Consider the following 23,776-nt stretch of genomic DNA (forward strand, 5'->3'; position numbering starts at 1 on the left):
AGATAAACCCCCCCATCTCCAGTCACAGCAGGGTTGTGACAACAGGTAATTAATAACAGACTTAGACAATAATAATGTTTGTCACTGGAAATCACCCAAGAAAATTAATCACTGCTTTGGAGCAGGGCTGGGATATCACACACCACCTGGAAAAGAGGAAAAATGACCCAAACAAATGCTTGTTGGGTTAGAGAGCTTTTTTGTGCCCTGAGTAAGGGGGAAAAGCACTGCTCTGGGAAACACAAAGAACGTCCCACGTAGCAGGTGGGAGCTCGGCAACAGAGCCCTGTAATGGCTCCTGCCCTGTTCCACCTCCCTTACGCTGCAGGTGGGTGAGAAAGGCAAATAGAAAAAATCACCGAGGCTGATGGAAACACTGCCAGGGCAGGAAAGCTCCAGCTGACAGCACAGGAGACTGGGAAGAACAGGGCAGGAAGGGCTGTCACCTGCCCTTTGCTTCCTCCCACACAAGTGCCTGCTGTCACTGAGCACCACAGACCTTTGCTCTGATCCACTTCTCCCCGGGCATGGCCCTGGTTCTGGGGTTCTCCTGAGAACTTCCAGAAAATGCTTCCGAAATATGCTTCTGGAGTTGGATTTGTGAAGAAAACGGCCCAGGACACAAGGAGAAAACCAGTGCCCTGAGCACCTCTGACCCACCCCAGCCAGTGGGCAGAGCTCTGCCAGGGAAACAGAAACGGAGGGAATTTGGGCAGAAATCTTCCCTGCAGCAAATGGAAGAGCTTGTAGACATCTGAGTTTGCAGGAGTGAGGCAGCTGGACAAGAGTGGGGGAGGGAGGACAATCCCTCCAAGGTTTACTCCAAGAGGACAATCATTTTGCTCCTGAAAAAGCTGCTCTGGTTCAACACCGCCCCATATGCAAACACCTGTCAAACACCCAGGGTGGCATCTTTGAGCCCTGGTGGCCCACAGTTGTGTCAGGGGAAGTCCCCAGCCTTGGATCCCTCAAGAGCCACACTCAGGGCAGCTGGGTGGCTCTGCTCCCATGGCCATGTAGCCAGCTGGGTTCCAGCATCCCACCGAGCTGGGAGAAAGCAACATTTGGGAAGGGCAGGCCAGGTCTCCAGACTGGGCTTCTGAGCTGAAGGAGCTGCCCCCACACATCACCACCCCAAAACAGAGCTGACTGCATAGAGCACACAATGACACCTACAGCGTGGGACACAGGGAGGCACACAGGACAAGGATATTGAGCCAACTGCTCCCTGATCCTGTTCCCCTCCTGAGAGAGCAGAGTAACACAAACACTGTGGGTAAATTAACTGCCCTTCAAAGCAGACAGGAGCTTTCACAGAAGCACGGGCACACCTAATGAGGAAGGACCACCTGGCTGTCCCCGGCCCAGTCAGTTCATGCCAAGCACATCCACCCAGGGCAGGACAATCTGTGCAAATTGGTAATGAGGTCTCAGGACCTCTCTGCAGCCTCCTTCCTTATCCTGAGTCATAATCATGGGATCAGAGGGTGATTTGGGTTGGAAGGGACCCCAAAAACTATCTCATTTCATCCCCTGTCATGGCAGGGACACCTTCCACTATCCCAGGGTGCTCTAAGCCATGTCCAACCTGGCCTGGGACACTGCCAAGGATCCAGGGCCTGCCCACCCTCACAGGGAAGCATTTCTTCCTAATATCACATTTAAATCTTCCATCAGTTTGAGGCCATTCCCTCATCCAGGCCCTTGTGAAAAGTCCCTCTCCAGCCTTCTCATAAGCCCCTTCAAGTACTGGAAGTTGCCACGTTTCAACACGTCCCTGTCACCTCTCTTCCCATCCCTGTGCACTCCTGGAGCCTGGCTCCATCTTCTCTACCCCCTTCTGGGAGGCAGAGGCAAGACTCTCCTTAGCCTCATGTAAATCCTCAACAAGCCCTTCTCCCAGCCTCCCCTGGAAGCCCTGAGCTCCATTTCCACCCAGCCACCACAAACATCATGAAAAAAGGGAAATGAGCAGAAAGTAAGTTAGGAAGTGAGTGAGCAAAGTGAACTGGAGGCAGACCCATGCAGACTGCAACTGTGTGACAGTGTCCCAGGAGTGACAGTGTAAGCCATCATCACACGGAGCAGTCAGGGAGCACAGTGTACAGCCCTCTGCAAGCTGCTGTTTTTAAGATTTTAAAAATTGAGAAGACAAGAAGAAAACCTTGAGGTCAGACAATGGGCTGGATCAGACCAGTCAGACCAGTAATGCTGGGCTGACTGCTGCAGTGGCCAGAACAGCCACAGAGTCCCAGACACAGCCAGGATTTCCGTCCCCAGGACTGACTGAACCCGGCAGCACCTCTGGATAAACAGGCTGGGACTGCAGCCCTTTGCACCCACAGACACCTCAGCAGCTCATCACACAAACTCGCCTGGGAAAGCTCAGCTTGGCTTGCCCTACCCTTGGAGCAGGGAGAAAGCAGAGCATGGGGACACACATCCCAGCAGGCAGCAGGGATGTGCAGGTCTGGCTGCAGATCCTTCCCCTAAAGCCAGTGCATCCTGTGGCAGTGGAAAAGCAGAAGCTGAGGGCAGAACAGGAGCCTGGCAGGGCACTGGAGCAGGCAGCAGGACCCCTGCCTGCTCCCCAACCTGCCTGGGCTCCAGACCCGCCCCTGCACAATGGGAATTTTCAGTTTCTGGGTTTGGTGCTCCCATGCTGGCTTTGGGACTCGTGCTTAGGAAATCAGAGAAGCCAAGAGGACAACAAATGTCCCAGTGACACCAGACTTCCTTGCTGCTCAACCACACCAACTCCCCACTGAAGCTGCTGACAAGCACTGAGCTGAGGGAACACAGAGGCTGGGAAGCAGCTGCCAGAGCTGACACTGGAACATTGGCTCCTGGAGGCATCACAGGTCTCCTGCGTGACCTGGCCAGGTCACCTCACCCAGCCCTTTGTGAACAGAGGGGTCACATTTAACTGTTCTCAGGGATTGACTCATTGATGTCTAAGGCACTCAGAAATCCCTAGATCTGGGGAAAAACCATGAACAAACACTGTGGAGAGAACAGCACCCAGACAGAAGAGCCCACCCCACACACACACCGGTTCCCACACACTGACTCCACAAGTGAGGTCCAGGGTATTTATAACTTGTAGTACAGACACGGTGATCTTTCTACTGAGACAGACAGAGAGAAGATACCAGACAGAAGTCTATTGGGGTATTTCTGAACAGTGTTCCCAAAGGATCTCAGGATGAACTTGCTTCCACTAGGAAGGATGTTTGCTCTCAGAAGGGCCACCCAAATACTGGGCAATACAGTTTTTAGGCCAGAAAAACCACAGATGGGACAGGCTGTGATTTGCAAAGCCACCTGATTTCAGCAGCTCTGTTTGTTGCAAGTTTGCATGGTCCTCCTTCTTCCCTGATTCAGGGATCTTTGTCTTTCTTGCCCTAAGCTGACCCGTGGTACAGAGGGACAAGAAATAACGGAGCCACCCTCTTCAGTGCCTTGTAGGCATCAGTGGCCTCCAAGCAGTCCTCTGCCCAAGGATGGGAAGAACCAGTGGAGATGGAAGCCATTCCCTCCCATATCCATCTATCTCCCCAGAAGAGCTTTGGTCTTTTCCACAGGGATAAATTTGAGCACCGAGTCGGACAGTGCCAGCAGCAGCCCCCAGCCACACGGTGGCTCCGGGCATTGTCACTCCGAGGTCTGGATGTACACAGGGACAGCCAGCATGGTGCAGGGCCCATCCGAGGCCGTCTGCAGCTCCGCCAGGGCCAGGTTGGAGGCCATGCTGTTGTTCTGCCCTGGGACCAGCTCTGGGTCCGCAGCTCCTGACCCGCCGACCACGATGGACAGGACGGCGTCCGACTCCTGGAAGGGCTCCTTGTCGGGGCCCCCCTCGGGGGAGCTGTCCCCGGCAGCGCCGTCCTTGAGCTCCGGCAGCCCCAGCGCGCCGGGCAGCGCCAGCCCCGCCTTGCACCCCCGCGCCGCCCGCTTCTTCTGGGCCTTCCTGAGCTGCAGCTCCTTGTCCTTGGGCGAGCCCAGGCGGCACTTGTGGTCCCTCATGTACTTGTGGCGCGTGAAGCCCTTGCTGCACGTGGGGCAGCGGTACTTGTAGTTGCCTGTGTGCGAGCGCTGGTGCTCCACCATGTGGGCGCGGCGGCTGAAGGACTTGTTACAGTACTGGCACTTGTGGATCTTCATCCCTGCGCACAGAGGGAGTTGAGTTAGACCCAGCCATCCCACCAGGGAGAGCAGGACATCTTTGCCTCCTCCAAGGAGGTGCCCCCTGATCAAAGGGAGGAGACATCGTGCCACACACAGTAAAGCTGGGTGGCTACAGCTTCAATGTCTGTGTTTAACCATAACCACTTATGACTCTGCAAAGTCATAAAATATCCTGAGCTGGGAGGGACCCCCAGGATCACCTAGTCCAACCCCTGGCCCTGCCCAGACCCCCCAACAGCCCCACCCTGGGCATCCCTGGCAGCGCTGTCCCAACGCTCCTGGAGCTCTGGCAGCCTCGGGGCCGTGCCCATTCCCTGGGGAGCCTGGGCAGTGCCAGCACCCTCTGGGCAAGAACCTTTCCCTGATCTCCAGCCTGACCCTCCCTGGAACAGCTCCAGCCTGGGTCCTGTCACTGTCACAGAGAGCAGAGATCAGTGCCTGTCCCTTCATTGTCCCTGAGGAGGAAGCTGCAGACTGCAAATAAATATTCTTGCCTCAAGTAAGGGCATTAAAATATCACCAGAAAAACATGTCAGGTAATTGTAACAAAAATGCAAAACAATCTTGAAGTATTGTTGTTTTCAAGTGTATTTAGTAAATAAAGAAATTTTCACACTTTTTCCCCCCTCCAAAATATGGGAATGTACAGTCTGAAAGAACCCATGACTGCACTATCAGCCCATCCCATCTGATCCCACTCTGCAGGGCTTTGGGCACAAGGAAAGATGTCCAGTTTTACCCCAAGAGATAAAAGTCTGATTGTTCCCCCTGGGGCATGGGAATAAATTGTCTTTATTAGAATTGGGAGCATCATTTTTAGAACACAAGAAGGGAATCAAATCCCATGAGATCTTCTTTTGCATGTGAGATGGGACTGGGGAGGAGTGGACAGAGCACTCTGAATATCCACTTGATAGCAAACAGACCAAATAATCCAGCTCAGCTCCTGAGTCCCATCAGCAGGCCCTGCCTACAGATTATACTGTCTTAGAAACCAGCCCAAAGTTTAGACATAGTCCTGAATAGACACTCACTTAAAAAGGCCTGCAGCAAAACAGAGAATAAATCTAAAGCTAGTAAATGATTCTTATTTCTCAGGCTTAGTCCTTCTGTCATGTGCTCCTATAGCACCACAGGGAGTCCCGTGACTGCACTCCCAACCACTCACCTGAATGGGACAGAATGTGAGCCTTCAGCTTGTCAGGCCTGTTGAACTCTTTATTGCAGCCTGTGTGGCTTCTGCAACAACAACAGATGCTGGTGAGATGTGGGAACCAGCTGAGGAGCAATGCATAGACAGATCCCAGACCATCAAGACATCCATGACCCTTCTCCTCAGCAGCACCCAGATGTTTCTCTTGGTGCAGCCTCAGCAGGAGTTCCACTATTTCAGCCTTTCTGGGGAGGGGCAAGGACTAAACAGGCTGCCACATGTGGGTTTTCCTAAACTAAACATGGTCTGTGTCTCACTAAGAATGCTCTTAAGTGCAGCAGGTTCAAAATCCCAGCTGGAGACAGAAGCATTTTGGAAGGAGGCATGAGCTTGGCTGGAGCAGAGAGAAGCCAGTCAGCTTGGGCTAACTCAGAAAGTCCATGGCTGTGCCATGGATTTGGGACTGCACCTTCCAAAACTCAGTTCCTCTGGCTTGTACATTAGGTCCTATGTTGTCCCATGCTTTTGGAGACATGGCAGTGAGTGAGAGCTCAACATCCAGGGAACCTCTGTGGTCAAATAATGCTGCTTCTCTTTCTAGTGCTCCCCCAAGCCTCTCATGAAGGCAGGAGTTATTTTACAGGGCTGATGAAGCAATGAAATGTGGCCCTACAGGAAGGCAATAACAAAGAATTGGGACTCTTGGGTTCCCAGTTCAATGGCACACAGCATTCCAACCTCCCCAGGCAGCCTGGTAGGTGCCACAGTGTCCCCTAGGACACCTGCAGGACATTTTCCTCCCCACCCAGCCCCGTTCAGATATGCTGCCATGTGCAGACACACTACATACGAGAAGGGACATTTGTATTTCTTGAAGGGCTCGTGGATGAGCATGTGGCGCTTGAGCTTGTCCTTGCGATTGAACGCTGCGTCACACACCGAGCACTTGAAGGGCTTCTCACCTGGGGAGGAACAGACCAGGACTCACAGGCTGCTCTGGCACAGCCACCCAGGCTGCTCTGGCCACGGACAGGCCCCCAGGCCAGCTGTGCCACACTATAAACTTCCCTGCCCCACAGATAAATCACACAGAATCACACAGAATCACACAGAATTGGGTTGGAAGTGACCTTTGAAATCATCAAGTCCAACCTATAACCTAACACCACCTTGTGAACTACACCATGGCACTGGGTGCCACATCCAGGCTTTTCTCAAACACCTCCAGGGATGGTGACTCCACCACTTTCCTGAGCAGCCCATTCCAGTGCCTAGTCACCCCTTCTGTGAAATTCTTCCTGATGTCCAGCCTAAACTTCCTGGTCAAGCTGGCACAGCTTTACGGTGTGTCCTCTTGTCCTGTTGCTGGTTGCCTGGGAGAAGAGACCAACTCCTACCTGGCTACAGCCTCCTGTCAGGGAGTTGTAGACAGTGATAAGGTCTCCCCTGAGCCTCCTTTTCTCCAGGCCAAACAACCCCAACTCCCTCAGCCACTTCTCAATAAAATGATGAACAGATGGGCACAACCCGTGCTGCACACTGCTCCTGCTCCCCAGGGCCAGACTCCTTAGCTCTGCCACCACAGCGATGGGGAAGCCACCGGTGTCCCCCCTTTTCTAACTAGTGCAGTGCTGGGCACCAGGCTGAACCAAACCTGTGGATCTGAAACCACATTACTACAAATAACACTGTCATTCCTGCCACCAGGGCACAGGGTAGCCGGGGCCGTGGCACAGAGGTGACGAGCACTGGCAGCAGGACAGCCGTACCCGAGTGGATGTGGGCGTGCAGCTTGAGGTAGTGCTCCCGCCGGAAGAACTTCTTGCAGATCTGGCACTTGAACTTGCTGCCCCCGCCATGCGTGGGGATGTGGCGGCGCAGGTACCGCTCACAGGGGAACACCTGCAACACACAGACACAGCTCAGGGGAACACCTGCAACACACAGACACACCTGCAACACACAGACAGAGCTCAGGGGAACACCTGCAACACACAGACACAGCTCAGGGGAACACCTGCAACACACAGACACACCTGCAACACACAGAGAGAGCTCAGGGGAACACCTGCAACACACACACACACCTGCAACACACAGACAGAGCTCAGGGGAACACCTGCAACACACAGACACACAGCTACAACACACAGACACACACCTGCAACACACAGACAGAGCTCAGGGGAACACCTGCAACACTCACACACCTGCAACACACAGACACAGGGCTGAGAGGGAACAACTGCAACACACAGACACACACCTGCAACACACAGGCACAGCTCAGGGGAACACCTGCAACACACAGACACACACCTGCAACACACAGACACACAGCTCAGGGGAACACCTGCAACACACAGACACACAGCTGCAACACACAGACACAGAGCTCAGAGGGGAACACCTGCACCACAAACACAGCTCAGAGATGGCACCACGCATGGGACATCACGGAGCTGGCACAGGGCGTGTAGCCAGGATAGAAAACATAAGAATCATGGAATGATTTGGGTTGGAAGGAACCTTAAAGATCAACCAGTCCACCTGCTGTATGGCAGGGACACCTTCCACTATCCCAGGCTGCTCCAAGCCCTGTCCAACCTGGCCTTGGACACATCCAGGGATGGGGCAGCCACAGCTGCTCTGGGTAACCTGAGCAAGAAGCTCAGTTACAGCATTCCCAGGAAGGATCACTGTGAAAACCTTCAGGATTGTATAATGAAAGTATAGATAGAGCTTTAAAAAGAAGCCAACAAAAATTCAAAACAGAAAAAGCGGCGAAACTTTCTTAAGAAACACATAAGCTGAAACCTTGCTGTCAGTTATGTAACACTGTGCTGAGGACCAGCATCTCAGAAGGATGCCCAGTCTGCCACCAAAGCCAGCAGCAGCACGGGCTGGGCAAGGATCTCCAGCAATTCCTACCTTCCCCACAGAGTTAACTTCACTTTCTGCTTCCTCATAATCTGTTATCCAAGGCTCGTGCTCATGGAACCAAGGGTTCCTGTCCCCCTCAGGGCCCTTGCCAGGTGTCCAGGCCTGGCCCAGGCTGTGGCCAGCACTCACCTTCTGGCAGTGAGGGCAGGGGAAGTTGTGCGTTGCTGTCTGCAGATGGTGCTCCAGGGCTTCTGGGGTGGAGTATTTATTGACACACTTCACACACCTGCACGGGGAGAGAAAGAACAGAGCCTGTGAGCAAGGCTACTGCAGCAAATCCCACACCACAGGCACACCCGCCCAGCCCAGCCACCTTCCAGGATGATCTTTGACAGGACTGATCCAGAAAATAACCACTCAGGTGCTCTAAAACCTCAGCAATCCACATGCCAGTTCACACTCACACTTAGCATCCTTCAGAGAGGGAGATGCTGGAAAACTGAGTGCAGAAGCCTTTAAATACTAGTGCACTTGCCACAGGCTACCATGGGAGCACCCAGACTTGAGCACATATTCACACTGCTTCCTTATGGAGACAAGCCTTAGGTAGGGACTTCACTTTACTTCAAACACCTCCTTCCTTCTTCACTGCTTGAAGACATCAGCTCCCAGAGAAGGAGGTGAGAGCGGGGACACAGCACGGCAGGGGTCACACATCCTGGCAGTGCTCCTGCCAGAGGGCTCTGCCAAAGCTGACTGACAGCAGGCACTGCGACAGGCACCATCAGCAGTGAGGACAGAGGCATTCACACCCTGCTCCTGCTGTGAAACCCCTTCTCCCTAGGTCAGACTAAAACCTCCTCAAGCTCAAGCAAGGTTCTGATCTCAGGGATCCCCACTACTGAGCTGTAGAACAAAGCTGTAGAACTAGAAACCATGGTCTAGGCAAGAAATAGCAGATATTTATTCCATGAAGTTCCTAAGTGACTCCAGTATCTCCTGGGCTTCCTACTCCTCCTGAACATTTCTGTGGGCATTCCAAAAGCTACATGGAGCTCTCTGCGGAACTCCTCACACCTCCCCTCCACACTAACTAGTAGAAAAGCTTTCTAAGGAATCAACCCTTTTTCAGCAAAGGGATAGGAAACTTTTTTCTGGGCACAGCTTCTACAACCAACAATCCCTTTGCTGCAGGTGAAGAATCATAGAAACAGGCTGGGAAGGGCTTCCCTGGCTCTCTGACCCAGCCCAGGGCAGGCTCAGCCATGTGTATTTATCCTGGTTTAGGATCCTGGTTCCCTGGGAACTTCACTGTCTCAGCCAGCAACAACTAATAAAAAGCAAAGGAGAGCTCTCCCTCACTGTCCGTTCTGCAGACAACACTGTCCAGGAGAGGGATGGTGGAAGAGTGAGTGCAGCTTCTGAAAACAAACTGCACTACTTCTCTCCCGCCTCCTTGGCTCTCAGAACCAGTCTTAAAGGTGCAAAACTTATTTCTTGGCTAAACAGACGAACGGGGAAACAATTCAGCATCATGAAGTCACCCCAGGACACCATCTCACTCTTGACTGGTGATAAGAAGAGTTGCAGTGACAGGATCTTCCCACATAAGCAATCCCAGCTTTTCACTGTCGTTCAAAGAGACTCCCTGCATTCAAAGTGCTTGGCCTTTGCAGTCTGGTGGAGGGAACCCCCCATGTGCCACCCGGGTGTCCAAAAGCACCACGGCCACTGGACACAGGGCCCCCTGTCCCCTCTAAGGTCCCACCAAGCAAGCTCTGCACCCACTCACTCCTACAAGCCTTGTGAGCAGCGATTGTACTGTACTTGTACACGGCCATGTCCTTCTTGGGGCTGTGCTGGGGCAGCAGGCTGTGCGAGTACTGGTGCACGCCCAGCTCGTACAGCGAGGGGAAGTCCTTGCTGCAGAGGTGGCAGCGGTAACTCAGCTCCTCCTGGTGGCTCTTGATGTGCTCAAGGAAGGACTCCAGCTTCTGGAAGGTCTGGGCACAGGTCTTCACCACACATTTGTACACCTGGGAGAAGGGAGAGCAACTGGAGAGGCTCATCACAGAAACAGGCAGGGAAAACCCTCTGCCAACAGGCAGAACTGCCTTCCTTTCTGGAAAGAAGCACAGACTGTCAGGGCACACCCCTGAGAAAGCAACGTGGGAACAAGGGGTGCTGATGTGAGGGCCTGAAACCACTTGAGTGGGTGGGACCACAACACACCAGAAGTGATTGTCCCAGGATCCAAGAGCTGCCACTTACACTGAAAATTTTGGACTTCACAGAATCATAAAGGTTGGAAAAGAAAGATCTCCAAGGTCAGCGAGTCCAGTCTTTGACAGAACACCACCTTGTTAACTAAACCACAGCACCAAGTGCAGTCAGTTACTGAGCACTTCCAGGGAGGATGACTGCACCAGTTCCCTGCACACCCAGTTCAATGCCTGACAGCCCTCTCAGTAAAGCAATTCATCCTGATGTCCAACCTGAACCTCCCCTGGCACAGCTTGAGGCTGTCCTGTCCCTTGTGGGAACAGAGCCTGACTCCCCCCAGCTGCAATCTCCTGTCAGGAGTTGTGGAGAATGAGAAGGTCCCCTCTGAGCCTCCTTTTCTCCAGGCTGAGCCTCTTCAGCTCCCTCAGCCACTCCTCCTCTCCACTGCCCTTCTGTGGACAGAGCCAGCACCTCCGTGTCTTTCTGGAAGTGAAGGACCCAGAACTGGACACACTTCACTTCTTTGTTTCCTCTCTAGCCACCCAAACCTTCTTGGCTAAATTTCTCACTCAGTTTTCAAAGGAGTTTCCAAAGCCACCCAGACCACACAGCTACAACCCTGAGAGCTGAGCTGCACATGAAGAACTGGCAGCTCCACAGACCAAAAGGCTCAGGTCAGACCCCGATAACAGGTGCATTATAGGGAGCCAATCCCAATATTGCCACCCACCCAGGCACCCTCTGTCCCTACCTGCTCATTCTTGTGCTGTGTCATGTGTGATTTGAGCTGGAAGTAGGTGTTGAACTTGCTGGGGCAGAACTGGCACTGGTAAGAGCTGTCGATCAGGACAACCTGCTTGGCCTCCAGCTTGGCCGCCTCACTCTCCTCCAAGGGGCTCAGCTCCTGGGGCGGGGGCACCGCGTTCCTGGAGGGCTGCGGCAAACCTGGAGAGAGGGAAAGCCCCAGCCTGCCACGAGACAGCTCTGGAGCTGCTCTGCAAGCACCGTGCTGCCAGGACACACCAGGCCAGCCCCCTCCTCCCCTTCAGACTCTTTAGATCAGATGAATCTCACTAACAGGGTTGTTTAAAATTTGTTAACAGATTATTAAGGGCTCTGATCAATCTTTCTTCCCCACCCTAGCCCGTTCTCTTTTTCCAGGGATGTAACTGTGCTCTGTGGAGCAGTCAGAACAGGCCTCCACCAGTGGGCCAGAACCAGATTTACTGCCATCACTGGCAGGAGACAGGAGGTAAGATCCAGCCAGTGGTTCACAGTCCATGATGCATACAAAGAGAGCTCCAGTTGTCCCTTGTCCTAGACTTGACATTGCCACTGCATTCCCTCCCCTACCAGGTCTGAGGCCACCAGCAGAAAGGGCATCCAGACACCAGCAAGGAGCTCTTCTCTACCTCAGGTATTTACAGCTGGCCACTGTGGGCAGATCCAGCCTGGGCATGACCTGCAAAGTGCAAAGCCAGAGCACTGGGCTATCCTAAATCAGCAGCTGTCTGTCCCCTAGGCCAGAGCTGCCAGGTGTGGCTTGTGCACTGCCAAAGCTGTACTGCCAGGGAGTGAGAAGGGGAAGAAACCTGGCCCTGTTTATGCACATACTGGGACAGAGTTTGGAGCCACTGTCCCCACCAGCACCTGAACCCACCACAGGGGTATGAAATGATGCAGCTTCTGATGGAGCTGAGTAAATGCCACTCTTAGTCTGAGATGCTAAACACTACCACGGAATGCAAACAGCACACAGAGCTCCCCTCCCTCCCTGTGTGGCGGTGCAGAGACCTGCAGCCTCCTCACACCAGTGCTCTGCCCCACACACACCATGCCCAGGCACCACACCTGTGTTCTCCTCGTCCTCAGGCTGGCTGGGGTTCAGGGCCATGACCTGCACAGTGATGGAGTTGCGGGAGATGGTGCAGCCCAGCCCTGGAGGCCACACTTTATGGGTCTGCATGTGCTTCTTCACGTTGGACTTCTGGGCAAAGGCTCGGCCACACACGATGCACTGGAAGGGCTTCTCACCTGTGTGACTGAAGGAGAAGGCACCAGGTCAGCAGCTGGTGGAGACAGGAGGCAGCCCCCAGGCAAGGCCTGTGGGGGGACAAGGACAGTGCTGGCCACTTGGTTTGGCAGATCACACCTGGACCCACCAAACAAGGCTTTGAGACCTGATTCACCAGAGCAGGTGGATTGTGAGAGGCCTGGGGAAACAAGGCTGGTGCACAGACAAAACACCTGTGGTCTGGGAATGACAGGGGATCAAAGGAAGAAGCAGGAGAGGAAAACTGCTCTGCAGTAACATCAGGGCATTCACTGTCAGGGTCCCTGCACAGACCTTGGGGACCTCATCACTTTCTCAAGGGTACAAGCCTTTCCTTCCCCGTCACCCTTCTCTCTCCTGCACACGTCTCTTCTAGCTTGCAGCCCCCTGATCTGCCTGAACATGCTCTCCTTTGTCCATAGCAAAAAGGTCTTTCTACTCTGCCCTTCTGCTTCAACAGAAAGTGAAGAGTCCAGGCTGGGAAGAGGTGCAAAAACCACCACTTGTTCCTTCTCATCTGTTCTGAGTCCAGATGACTCCACTGGGGAAAAAAACTCTGCAGATTTCGGCTTCCTCCTGCCAGGGAAAAGCTCTCTGATTAGAGCTCCCTGCATAGGCATTGAGCTTGGCTTACACTTTGCTAACAGCACCAAACAGGAAGGCTGCAGCTTGCTGGGGAGGGAGAGGAAAGGGAAGGGCAGAGGTAAGCAGTGAGAATGCTGCTACACCAGTGATCAGGTGACAAGAGGTTTGGCTGACAAGGTCTCATCAGCAAGGAAAATAAGCCTCCAGTCCCAGCACATAATCAGCATGAAGACTACATCCACGATACAGCCTTCACTCCAGTCACTGGGGAAAAGGTATCCTGGGGTGAGAAGAGTGAAGAATCCCTCCCATTGCAGCACGGATTCTGGGACATAAACTGGGCTGCACAGACTCCCTCAGCAGGGCTCCAGCCCAGTCACTCTGCTGTGTGCAGGGCAGGGCACTGTTACCTCCTGATGTGCTGCTGCAGGTCAAAGTTCTTGGTAAAGGCCTTGTCACAGTATGTGCATTTCAGCTTGGGGGACTTGGGTTTGCCTGAAAGGAAGAGCACACACAACAATGAGATCACATGGCACAGCCCTGTCCCCACAGCGTCACAGGGCCCTCACCTCAAGACCTGACTGTTCAGGACCAAGAATAAAGAGCTTATAGGAAGATAAGATGTGCCTGGCTAGACTGGGGAGTGGTTATGGGCACAAACATTCATTAACACAGCCTGAGACAACTCTACAAATCCTGAGCAGTGTAGTCTGCTGGGGCAGGGCATCCCCTCAGGCAACAACCACTGCCTTCCAGGGACCTCTCCAGCTACAAAGCACCAACCTTAAAGGTGCTTTGGGCATTGGGAAAAGACATACACAGCATGGGTGAGAGGAAGGGCCCCACCTCTGTCTCTGCTGTGAACCCCTCAGGTCATCCACCAGTTTCATGCAAGGCCATCATGTTTCCCCTCCAGAGCTGCACAGCCAATGCCACCCCTCAGGGAGCCCGTGGCTCAGCAGCCCAGCTGGGACAAACCCAGTGACCCTCAGGGCAGGCGCTGGAAGGGACTCACCTTCCTGCAGCCCACTCAGGACAAGCCCAGTGACCCTCAGGGCAGGCGCTGGAAGGGACTCACCTTCCTGCAGCCCACTCTCGTTCTTGCAGCGGCGAGTTTTGGCAGCAGCAGGGGAATCAAAGCCAACCACAGAGCCTCCTCCTGCACTGCTCAGGGGGGTGGGAGCACTGGTGCTCTTGGCCTTGAACCCCTGCTTCCCAGGGCTGTACACAGGGGGAGAGGGGTACACGGGGCTTTCCACACACTGGCTTGGTACCTGTGGGAGGGCAGTTCATCAGTGGAACAGGTTTGCTACAGAGAATTATACCATGCCCTAACTTCCACCTCCACCCACACCAGGCTACAGTTGGGTTGACTTTTCTTCTGCCAAACTGAATCAAATTTCTGGTTCATCAGGCCAACAATGTCTCTCTAACCAAAACTGACACCCTACACAGTGTGAAACTCTCCTGCTGAACATCAAAAGCATCCAGAAGTTATTACAGCAGGAACAGGGCAGCAAAGAAATACTCCGAGGGAGCTGTCTTGTGCCCTATCTATGTCTCATGCCTGGAAGAGTTTCTTATCCCTCTGGAGCAGGTTACCAGAAGCATCCCTGCTGACCCTGTGGGTTCACACCAGTCCTGAAGCAGGGATCTCCAGGTCCTGCTGCCTGTCCTGGCAGGACTGCAGAAGGGAAGGAAGGCACAAGGAAACTCCAGGTGCCAAAGCACAACTGTTTACGTCAGCATCAAGATTAAGAAAGAACACTTAATAGACAGAGTGATCAGTCTGGGGTGATAGTTTAAAGGTATTTCTGCTGCCCACCCTGATAAATTAACACAGACCACTATTTATCCAACATCCCCATCCATTCCTGTCCATCCATTCCTGTCCACTGGCACTTCCAGATCAGATTCCAGTTACACAGGTAAGGATGCCAAACCTCAGCCACACCCAGCAGCTCCTGTTGTGAAGGGCAGTGCAAATGTAGAGACTGCAAACAGCTGATCCACCAGTAAATCCACACCTTGCCTGGGCCATTCTTTAGCAAAAGCCACCTTGACAAGCTCGTTGAGATTTAGACTGGATTTTTCTCTCCACATAAGCTGAAGTGTGCAGTGTGATGCTCTGTGCTTGTACAGAAGGTGAGGCCCTCACCTCTACTCCCTCTCACTCGCAGCACACGCAGGTATACCTCAGCCAGAAACAAATGTTCAAGTCTCCTAAGCCTGTGCCAGTCCTCTGTCTCTCTCAGCTGCTTCTCCTGTTCTCAGAATCCTCATCATCTTACTGATCTCCTGTTTGCTGCCTTCTCCCAGAGAATATAATTGCTGTCAAATAACCTAGCCCATCTTCCCACACTGTAATTCCACATTCCTCAAGGCCACATTGGATGGGGCTTGGAGCAATCTGGTCCAGTGGGAGGTGTCCATCCCGAAGGCAGGGGATGAGCTTTAAGGTCCCTTCCAACCCAACCCATTCTGTGATTCTCCAAGGACAGGTCCTTAGGAGCAGCCCTGGCCTTACCTCCATGGGCGGGTAGGGCTGCATGCCCAGGGTCTGGATCTCCACGGTGCTGGATGCTGCCATGGGAGCAGGGGCACTGTACACCTCCACCACCCCGCTGCCGCTGCCGGGCTGCCCGGGAGCCCCCAGGCTCGGCGGGGGAGGCGGAGGCTGCGGAGGGGGCGGCGGCGGGGGCGGCGGCGGCGGAGGGGGCTGGGACAGGTAGCCAGCCCCAGCGTGCATACTCATGCTGCTCTGCAAGCAGAGAGACAGGACACGTTGGAAATGCAGCAGCCAGGAGCTGGGGGGCTGCTCCCTCACACACATTCCCCATCCCGATCTGCCTGCGGGAACAGCAGGGATGTCTGGGCACACCACAGCACATCCAACTGGCAGGTTGGACCACACCGTGCTGGAGGCCTGGAATGACCTGCAGGTACACATGGCCTCCTCAAAACCCAAGCCCTCAAGCCCCACTGCTTTTGTTGCTTTGTTTTTAAAGCTTCTGGTTACAAGGAATATTTTCAGAGCATGGAGAGCGTGTACAGCCCAGCCAGTCTGGGGAGAGCCCAAAGCTCCCAGGAGAAGAGGAATCCATGGAGTAAGCTGACAAGGGTCCTGGAAGCCAGTAGTGATATGGGGGCTCAAAAAAAGCTGGAAAGACCACATTGCAAAGATCTGAGCACCCAGCAACAAGCAAGTTTGTGAGCAACACCAAGCTGTGTGGTGCAGTCAAAACACTGGAGGGAAGGAATGGGAATCCAGAGGGATCTGGACGGGCTTGAGAGCTGTGTCTGTGTGAACCTCAGGGAGTCCAACAAGACCAAATGCAAAGTGCTGCACCCAGGTCAGGGTGATCCCACGCACAGATGGGCAGTGAATGGATTGAGGGCAGCCCTGAGGGGAAGGACTTGGGAGTGTTGGTGCATGAGAAGCCCAACATGACCCAGCTGTGGGCACTGGCAGCACTGAAAGCCAACCATGTCCTGGGAGGGATCCTCAGCAGTGTGGGCAGCATCCCTGGAAGTGGTCAAGGCCAGGCTGGACAGGGCTTGGAGCAACCTGGTCTAGTGGAAGGTGTCACTCCCATGGCCAGGGGGTTGGAATTGGGTGAGCTTTCCCCATGACTCCCTGGATCCACACGTGCCCCTTACCTGCACCGGGGGCTGCACGGCTGGCATGGGCTGGTCCAAGGAGGTGAAAGCAGACATGGCTGACATCAGCACCTCATCACTGACCAAGATGTTCCCCTGCACCAGGGTCTGAATCAAAGGTGATGGGGGAACTGTGATGTACGTAGAGATTTGCTAAAAGAAAAGAAAGATCCACTATTAACCAGCAACAGGACAAAACAATACCCAAAAAACAATGACATTGCTTCTTCCTGAGCCTCAGGGTCTCTGCTTTCACTGCCTCTGGTCAGCAGTGAGCCACAGTAATTATCTGCAACTTCTTGCTGAGTCTGTGGGAGTTCTTAGCTCCACAAACGTTCTTCAGAAAGGAGGAAAAAAATATCACAGTGGCCCAGAAAGTGGCAATTGGCTGCAAGTCAAATCTATTAAACAAGATCTGCAGCACAAACTGGTCATGGACAAGTTCAGGCCTCTCGTGGGTGCTTGCCCCAGCAAGGGAAGGTGGAAAACTCAGGGAGGCTGCTCTGGCTCAGATGGTGAATGTCAGGCTCATCTCTTCAGACTGGACTCAGGTTATAGCAGGGGAGGGAGGCTGCTGAATTTCTTGGCAGTAAATAACCCGTGTTTGCAGCCCTGCGAAGAAGCACCATCCACTGGGACTACATTAACTTCAAGAAGCAGTTGGTTTGAAAGTACTTTGGAAGGCACAGCTGCAGGCACATTACATGTCATGCACCAGGGACTCCCACTGGAGGATTCTCTAGGGAATGAGAATTACTCCAGAGGGATATTCCCCCACCAGTCATCACACCTCATTACGTGGGCTTATTTGCAACAGTGAGAGAGAAGGGCTGCAGGGACGAAGCTGCTCCACCTCTGCCCACGAGCCAGACCACAGCCCAGGCCTCAGAGTGCACCCAGGCTCGTGGCCAGGCTCTGACACTGGGGCTGTTCAGTAGAGCCAAGGTCTGCCTGCAGCACAGACAGAACATGAAACCCCTTCTGTCCTGTCCTGAAAAAAGGCTGTCAGACACTCCTGCTGGAGGACCTCACTGCAGAGGGCCCCACTCCAACCGCAAGGTGAAAAGCCAACAAAGGGACAACAGCTGAGCCTCTCAGAAGAGAGCTCAGTCATGAGACACCACTGGATCCAAAACCATCACCCCGATGCCCCCCAGCCCCAAATCCCAGCAGCAGAGCCTGTGCCTGCAGCACGGTACCTGGCGGGCAGCACTGGGAGCCTGCTGCACCGAGGTGATGGACGGGGTGTACGCGCTGTTGGTGGCCAGAGATACCGAGGAGAGGGACGGGGCACTGCCCTGGCACTGCTCTCTCTTGTGGGTCATGAAGGCAGGCAGGGAGTTGAACTGCTTCTTACACTTCCCACACAGGAACACATCTTCGTCGTCTGCAATGAAGAAGAGCAGAGCTTCAGGCCTTCTCCTGCATTGCCCAGTGCTCCAACCAGCACCCACAATGCAGGGGAGCAGACACCTTTGGATCTCGGCACCTCGAGGACATCCTTGTCAGGAGAGAGCAGCTGCAAGGGCCAAGCTGTCCCTCCTCCTCTCCCTAAAACCAAGTGATGTGACTGAGCCCATCTTAGCCCTGCTCCCATACACAAACCCCACTGGCTCCCTGGTACACACTAATCCCACTGTCTGTCTTCTCATCCCAAATACAGGAACAAGCAACCTTGCTCCTGTAGCACACTCTGCTTTTAGTAAAAGCAGCTCCTTCCTCAGCATTATGCTGGCTGAGGTGGATTTTATGCACAAAGCACAAGAAGTACCTTGGATAAGGGCACAGAGTCACTGTCAGCTTGTGTCCTAACACCCCTCCACAACACTGCTGGTTTTTGGCACCTATGCCTGACATTAGAAGCAGAAAGAATACAACCCAGTTACATGTCCCAGCTGAAATCTGCAGGTTAGCAAACCACAAACCATTTGCACTCCATCCAGGCAGACTGACAAGGCTGTTCCCCTGTCTGAGCCACAGCCCAAAGCTGACCTTTTTTGGGGACTCAGACTGTAACTCCTTGGGGGATAACTCCCCAGCCACCCAGCAAATTCTAGTCCAGCACTGTGAGGGTCCACATGCACATAAATGACTAGTTCCCATATTCACTCACACAGAGATGTTCCAGGACTGGAGCACTTGAGCATCTCTAGAGCAGAAGGACTGGATATTAAATAAAAAGCATGAACAGTAACAGGCACTAGATGTGGGCACAGTGGCTTCTCCCTCCCTTTGGGTCTTTCCGGGAAGCTCATGGCCAAGTCTGTTGTCATGACTGTCTCCAAAAACATCACTGCTCTCTTGGGCACTTGTCCCTTCCTCCTGCTCTGTCTGGTCCTGCTGAGGGCTCACAACACTCACAGCAGTACCCTACACACCCAGCTGTTCTGCCAGCTGTGCACGCTGCAGGGGAGATGTGCAGCCCTCCTGCCCTGTCCTCTGTCCCAGTGCCAGCAGGACTCACCCATGGGCTGGATGGCGGCGGAGGAGTTGACATTGGGAGCAGACGGGTCGGTGACACCTCCTTGCCCATCCAGTAAGGACTGCACAGCCAGCACTGTCTGATTATCCATCCCTGAAAGGAGACACAAGCATGGATGGTGAACTGAGCACAGCCACACAGGGGTGTTTGGCACTCCTGAAACACCCTCCAGCTGCTGCTCCCTCCTTCCCCAGCCACTCTCAGCTCCTCACCTTGGACTCCACAGCACCAACTACCACACAACAGCAATGCTCCCACCTGTCTTCAGAACTCCTTTGGTGCAAAAAGAGAAGGGAACAAGGGCAAGGAAAGCCAAAAGAGGGTTTGGTTTCAGGCACCTGCTGCAGAAAGGAAGAATGCTTATAACCCTGGGGATGCAAAGAGCTGAGAATGTCACAGGGAGTGTGGGGATGTCACAGGGCAGAAGCCTGGGTGGAACTGCCCGGGGATGCAGCACAGACACCGAGCTCGGGGCAGACAAAATCCTTGCGTGCAGCAGCTCTCCCAGCAGCAGTGTCACAAATGCCTCCCTGTTTTCAAGGCCAGCATTCCCAGATCTGATCAGACACAGGGCACACACACCCAGTCAGATTTGCTGTTAGAATCACCTTACGTGCTTTGGCACAAACATTTTTCACTACAGCTAAAACATTTTAAAATATTCTAGAAAAATACAGAAGATTGGGACTGCTCATCTATGGAGACAACCTGGCCAGCAGCATGGGACTGTGGATTAGGCATGACACACTCTATTTAGAAATGGAATGTAAAGACACAAAGGATAACCTGATTTTGGGAGAAAAAGAGCAAAAAGGGGTGATTTTTACCACTCCTTCCTATTACTCTTTCATGACCCAGAACTCACAAAGGAAGCAAACGGCACAGCAAGGTTGTATGTTAGATCTTGTGGATTAAGGGAGAGAAGAAAGCTGGGGCGTTCTTAGTGGTTTTTCACTTCCAGATCTTTGCAAAGCAAAAGTGCAAAGCTCAGAACTCGGAATTGTGAGCCACAGGAAAGGAAAATCAATGGGTCTGATCACTCCTAAGCAGCGAGGTGAGGACTGTGCAGAGATGAGGGGAGGTTGCTCAGCAGACAGCAGCAGGAAAGACAGTGAATGAAGCACCATAGCAGATCACAGCATAAGGGACCAGCAGAGCAGGAGCATCCACCACCCCAAGTTCCCCTCCTAAAATTTCTCCTGAACAACTGGAATGTTACCTTCGTGGTGGGGAGTACCCATATAAACTACAGCCTTTTAAAGATACCCTCAATACTCCTTTCTCCTGCATTCCCAGGGTGAAGCATGTCACACTAAGGTTCTGTGAACACCTTTTTCATCCTTCCACTGAGGAGATGCTACAAGCCCTGCTCGCGTCCCTGGCAGAGAGCAGAGCACCATCCTCCAAGGGCACAAGGCGTGCTGGAAGGCAGCAGAGCCCACGGCATCCCACACTCCCATCAAATTCCCGCCATGCCTATGGGAAGCCTTTCACACAGATCAGAGGCACAGCAAAGCTGCAGGTCCAGTTCAGCGAGCCTTGGCTTGCAGGCAGAGCTAGAGCCAAAGCCCTGCTCTAAAACACACCTCGCCCTGCACGAAGAACCTCCAAAGCCCTGCTCTAAAACACACCTCCCCCTGCACGAAGAACCTCCAGAGCCCTGCTCTGAAACACACCTTGCCCTGCACGAAAAACCTCCAGAGCCCTGCTCTGAAACACACCTCCCCCTGCACGAAGAACCTCCAGAGCCCTGCTCTGAAACACAGCTCCCCCTGCACGAAGAACCTCCAGAGCCCTGCTCTGAAACACAGCTCCCCCTGCACGAAGAACCTCCAGAGCCCTGCTCTGAAACACAGCTCCCCCTGCATGAAGAACCTCCAAAGCCCTGCTCTGAAACACACCTCGCCCTGCATGAAGAACCTCCAAAGCCCTGCTCTAAAACACACCTCCCCCTGCACGAAGAACCTCCAAAGCCCTGCTCTAAAACACACCTTGCCCTGCACGAAGAAGCTCTGCTCAAGTGCAAAGGGAGCGCTGCAGGCTCCTGACAGCACATGCAAAGCACAGAGCGGCACGGAGCAGCGCTTCTCCAGCAAAAATCAGCTAGGAGGAAAAGAAGGATCAAAAACTCAGGTGAAGTATAGTGTGGGGATAATGCTACTGCACAAACAGTGCCACTCTTGATATGCTTGGCACTGGACTCCCTTCTGGCACTGTCATATTCTCCAAGGAAAAAAGCCAAACCATTGCCTTGATGCCACGAGGAGGAAGAAGCTTCAGGAAAGGCTGAGACCTGAACACAATGATGCAGCAACACTGTCAGTGTTGCACTCGGCCTCTTGATGGAGAACAATGGCCCAGGCAACAGAAATATTTATTTGGCAATTCAGAGCCCCTGAACTTCGCTGAGGAACTGCACACCACCACACTTCCCAGAGGGAAACCCCTGAGGGCACGGCTAACAACCCAAGCTGGCCGTTACTTGGTTACACGGATGCCAGTCACAGCCACGCACGGACTCCGGGAGAAAGCTCTGGATGGGTCCTGCCCTGCCCAGAGCCAGCACCAGCCTGCAGGATGCTCTTCAGCCACGGAACTGAAAAACCCCGCTCCCGCTCTCCTGGCAGCAGCAGGAGCTGAGGCGCCCAGAGCCTGACAAAACCAAAGAGATTTGAGGAAGCCAAGACAAAAGCACAGGACTACTGATCTGCCCTTTTTTTCTTCCCTTTCAAATTTCTCTCAGCTGGAGATGAAGCAAGACTGTCCATGTCACCCAGGTGCTAATTTGCCCCTGTGATAAAGCCTTTTTTTCTGACAGGAGCACCAGGTGCTTTTGTGACAGGTGAAGATGCACCTGTGCCCTGCAGCACGCTGACACCAGGCTGCTCTAAGAATGCCAAGTCACCATCGACTTGTAATCCAATCAAGACAAAACAAACAAGCTTAGGCACTAAAAGCTGCCAATTGCTGCGGGCTTAAAAAACCCCCACTCTTTTTCAATTTGCTAAAAAGCTTTGCTGTCCTGAATGCTGCAGGGAAACTAACACAGAGGAGCTGACTCTACACAGGGTGTTGGCAAATACACCAAGTAACTTGACAAAATAGAGAAAAAATATTTATTCTCTGCTCCTCTCTCTGCTGCTGTGGTCACAGGTGATATTCAAAAGCACAGGTAACAATCCCAATGTCACACCTTCCAGGCAGTGGTGTGTCCCCATGCAAAGGAAAATACATCTGTAATCCAATTTAGGAAATCAATACCTATGAAATATTTTCTCTCCAAGGAAAGCAGTCCCTAGCCCAATGTCAGACTGCCACAGCTTGGCAGGTCATCCTTGGATGGCACCGGCTGGAACAGTGTCCCAACGCTAAAGTGAGATGTATTTGAGCACAACGCGTTCACCCACCCAACAGGCACCGCTCGGGCTGTGCCAAAGAGCACAGTCACCCCTCGAAAGACACATGCAGGGGCCAGCACCCACCCAGGCACTATCCCTGGGGCTGGCACGGAGCATGGCACAGCAGCGGGATGGGCAGTGTGAGCCCTGGGGCGGGGGGAGGATGGGGGACCCCAGCATGCAGGGACAGTGAGAGTGCCCTGGGCATTGGTGGTGCTGCTTCCTGGGCACAGAGACAGGGGTGATGGGAATGGCCCGCTGGGCACAGGAGCGGAGAGGGGGTGAGAGGGGCTGGAGCACCAGGTACAGGATGGGGATGGAGTGTCCAGGAGCACCAGGTACAGGATGGGGATGGAGTGTCCAGGAGCAGCAGGTACAGGATGGGGATGGAGTGTCCCAGAGCAGCAGGGACAGGATGGGGATGGAGCGTCCGGGAGCACCAGGGACAGGGTAGGGATGAGGTGCCCCAGAGCAGCAGGCGCAGGGGCAGGGTAGGGATGAGGTACCCTACAGCAGCAGGCACAAGGCAGGGAAAGCATGGGATGCCTTGGGGCGTCGGGCACTGGCACAGGGTAGGGATGCGGTGCACCGAGCACAGGGCCCGTGGTTAACGAGGGCTGCCCGGTGCGCAGGGCACCGCGCTGGGCGGTGCGGGGATGCGGCGGCGCACAGGCAGGAGGTGGCACAGGGCCGGGGGAGCGGAGGTGACAGCGGCGCCGCAGGGAGCCGCGGACGGCGTGGCGAGCCGCGGGCTGCCGGCGGGGACTGCAGCCGCGCCTGCGGTGCGGGCAGCGGAGGAGCAGCGCGGGAGGCAGCCCGGGGCTACCGGGAGCGCCACACGCCGCGCCGGGCCGGGCCTCACGGGGCGGCCCCGCGGCGGCCCCTCGACCCGCGCGGCGGCGGCGCTGGACAGGGGGAGCTCGGAGGAGCGGGGGTCGCGCACCCCGGCTGTCGCCGCGGCCCGGGAGGTCCCGGCGCGGCCCCGGTCTGGCCCCGTTACCTTCCAGCGCCTCGAAGATCGCCTGCGCCATCTTGGAGCGGCGGCGGCAGCGGCGCCGCCAGGGGGCGCCCGCCGCCCGCTACGGGCCCGCAGCGCGGGAGAGGTGGGGGAGGCCCCGGGGGGGGGGGGGGGGGGGGGGGGGTCGTGTTTA

At 54.3% G+C, this 23,776-nt stretch overlaps 1 protein-coding gene across 1 annotated transcript; it reads right to left on the reverse strand.

Annotated features, from left to right (window-relative positions):
* Positions 1–3,078: 3,078 nt before the first annotated feature.
* On the reverse strand, positions 3,079–23,762 carry ZNF341 (zinc finger protein 341). The gene is made up of 15 exons (XM_038158915.1): positions 23,626–23,762; positions 19,210–19,320; positions 17,945–18,132; positions 16,746–16,898; positions 15,613–15,846; positions 14,164–14,359; positions 13,496–13,580; positions 12,299–12,489; positions 11,199–11,392; positions 10,052–10,260; positions 8,414–8,510; positions 7,111–7,243; positions 6,192–6,303; positions 5,357–5,427; positions 3,079–4,166 (listed from the first exon to the last, which is right to left on the reverse strand). Exons 1-15 carry the CDS (start codon positions 23,654–23,656, stop codon positions 3,655–3,657), a joined length of 2,517 nt encoding a protein of 838 aa, XP_038014843.1. The 5' UTR covers positions 23,657–23,762; the 3' UTR covers positions 3,079–3,654.
* Positions 23,763–23,776: the final 14 nt, after the last annotated feature.

Source organism: Motacilla alba, chromosome 20 (genome assembly GCF_015832195.1).
Source record: "Motacilla alba alba isolate MOTALB_02 chromosome 20, Motacilla_alba_V1.0_pri, whole genome shotgun sequence".
Lineage (NCBI taxonomy): Eukaryota > Metazoa > Chordata > Aves > Passeriformes > Motacillidae > Motacilla > Motacilla alba.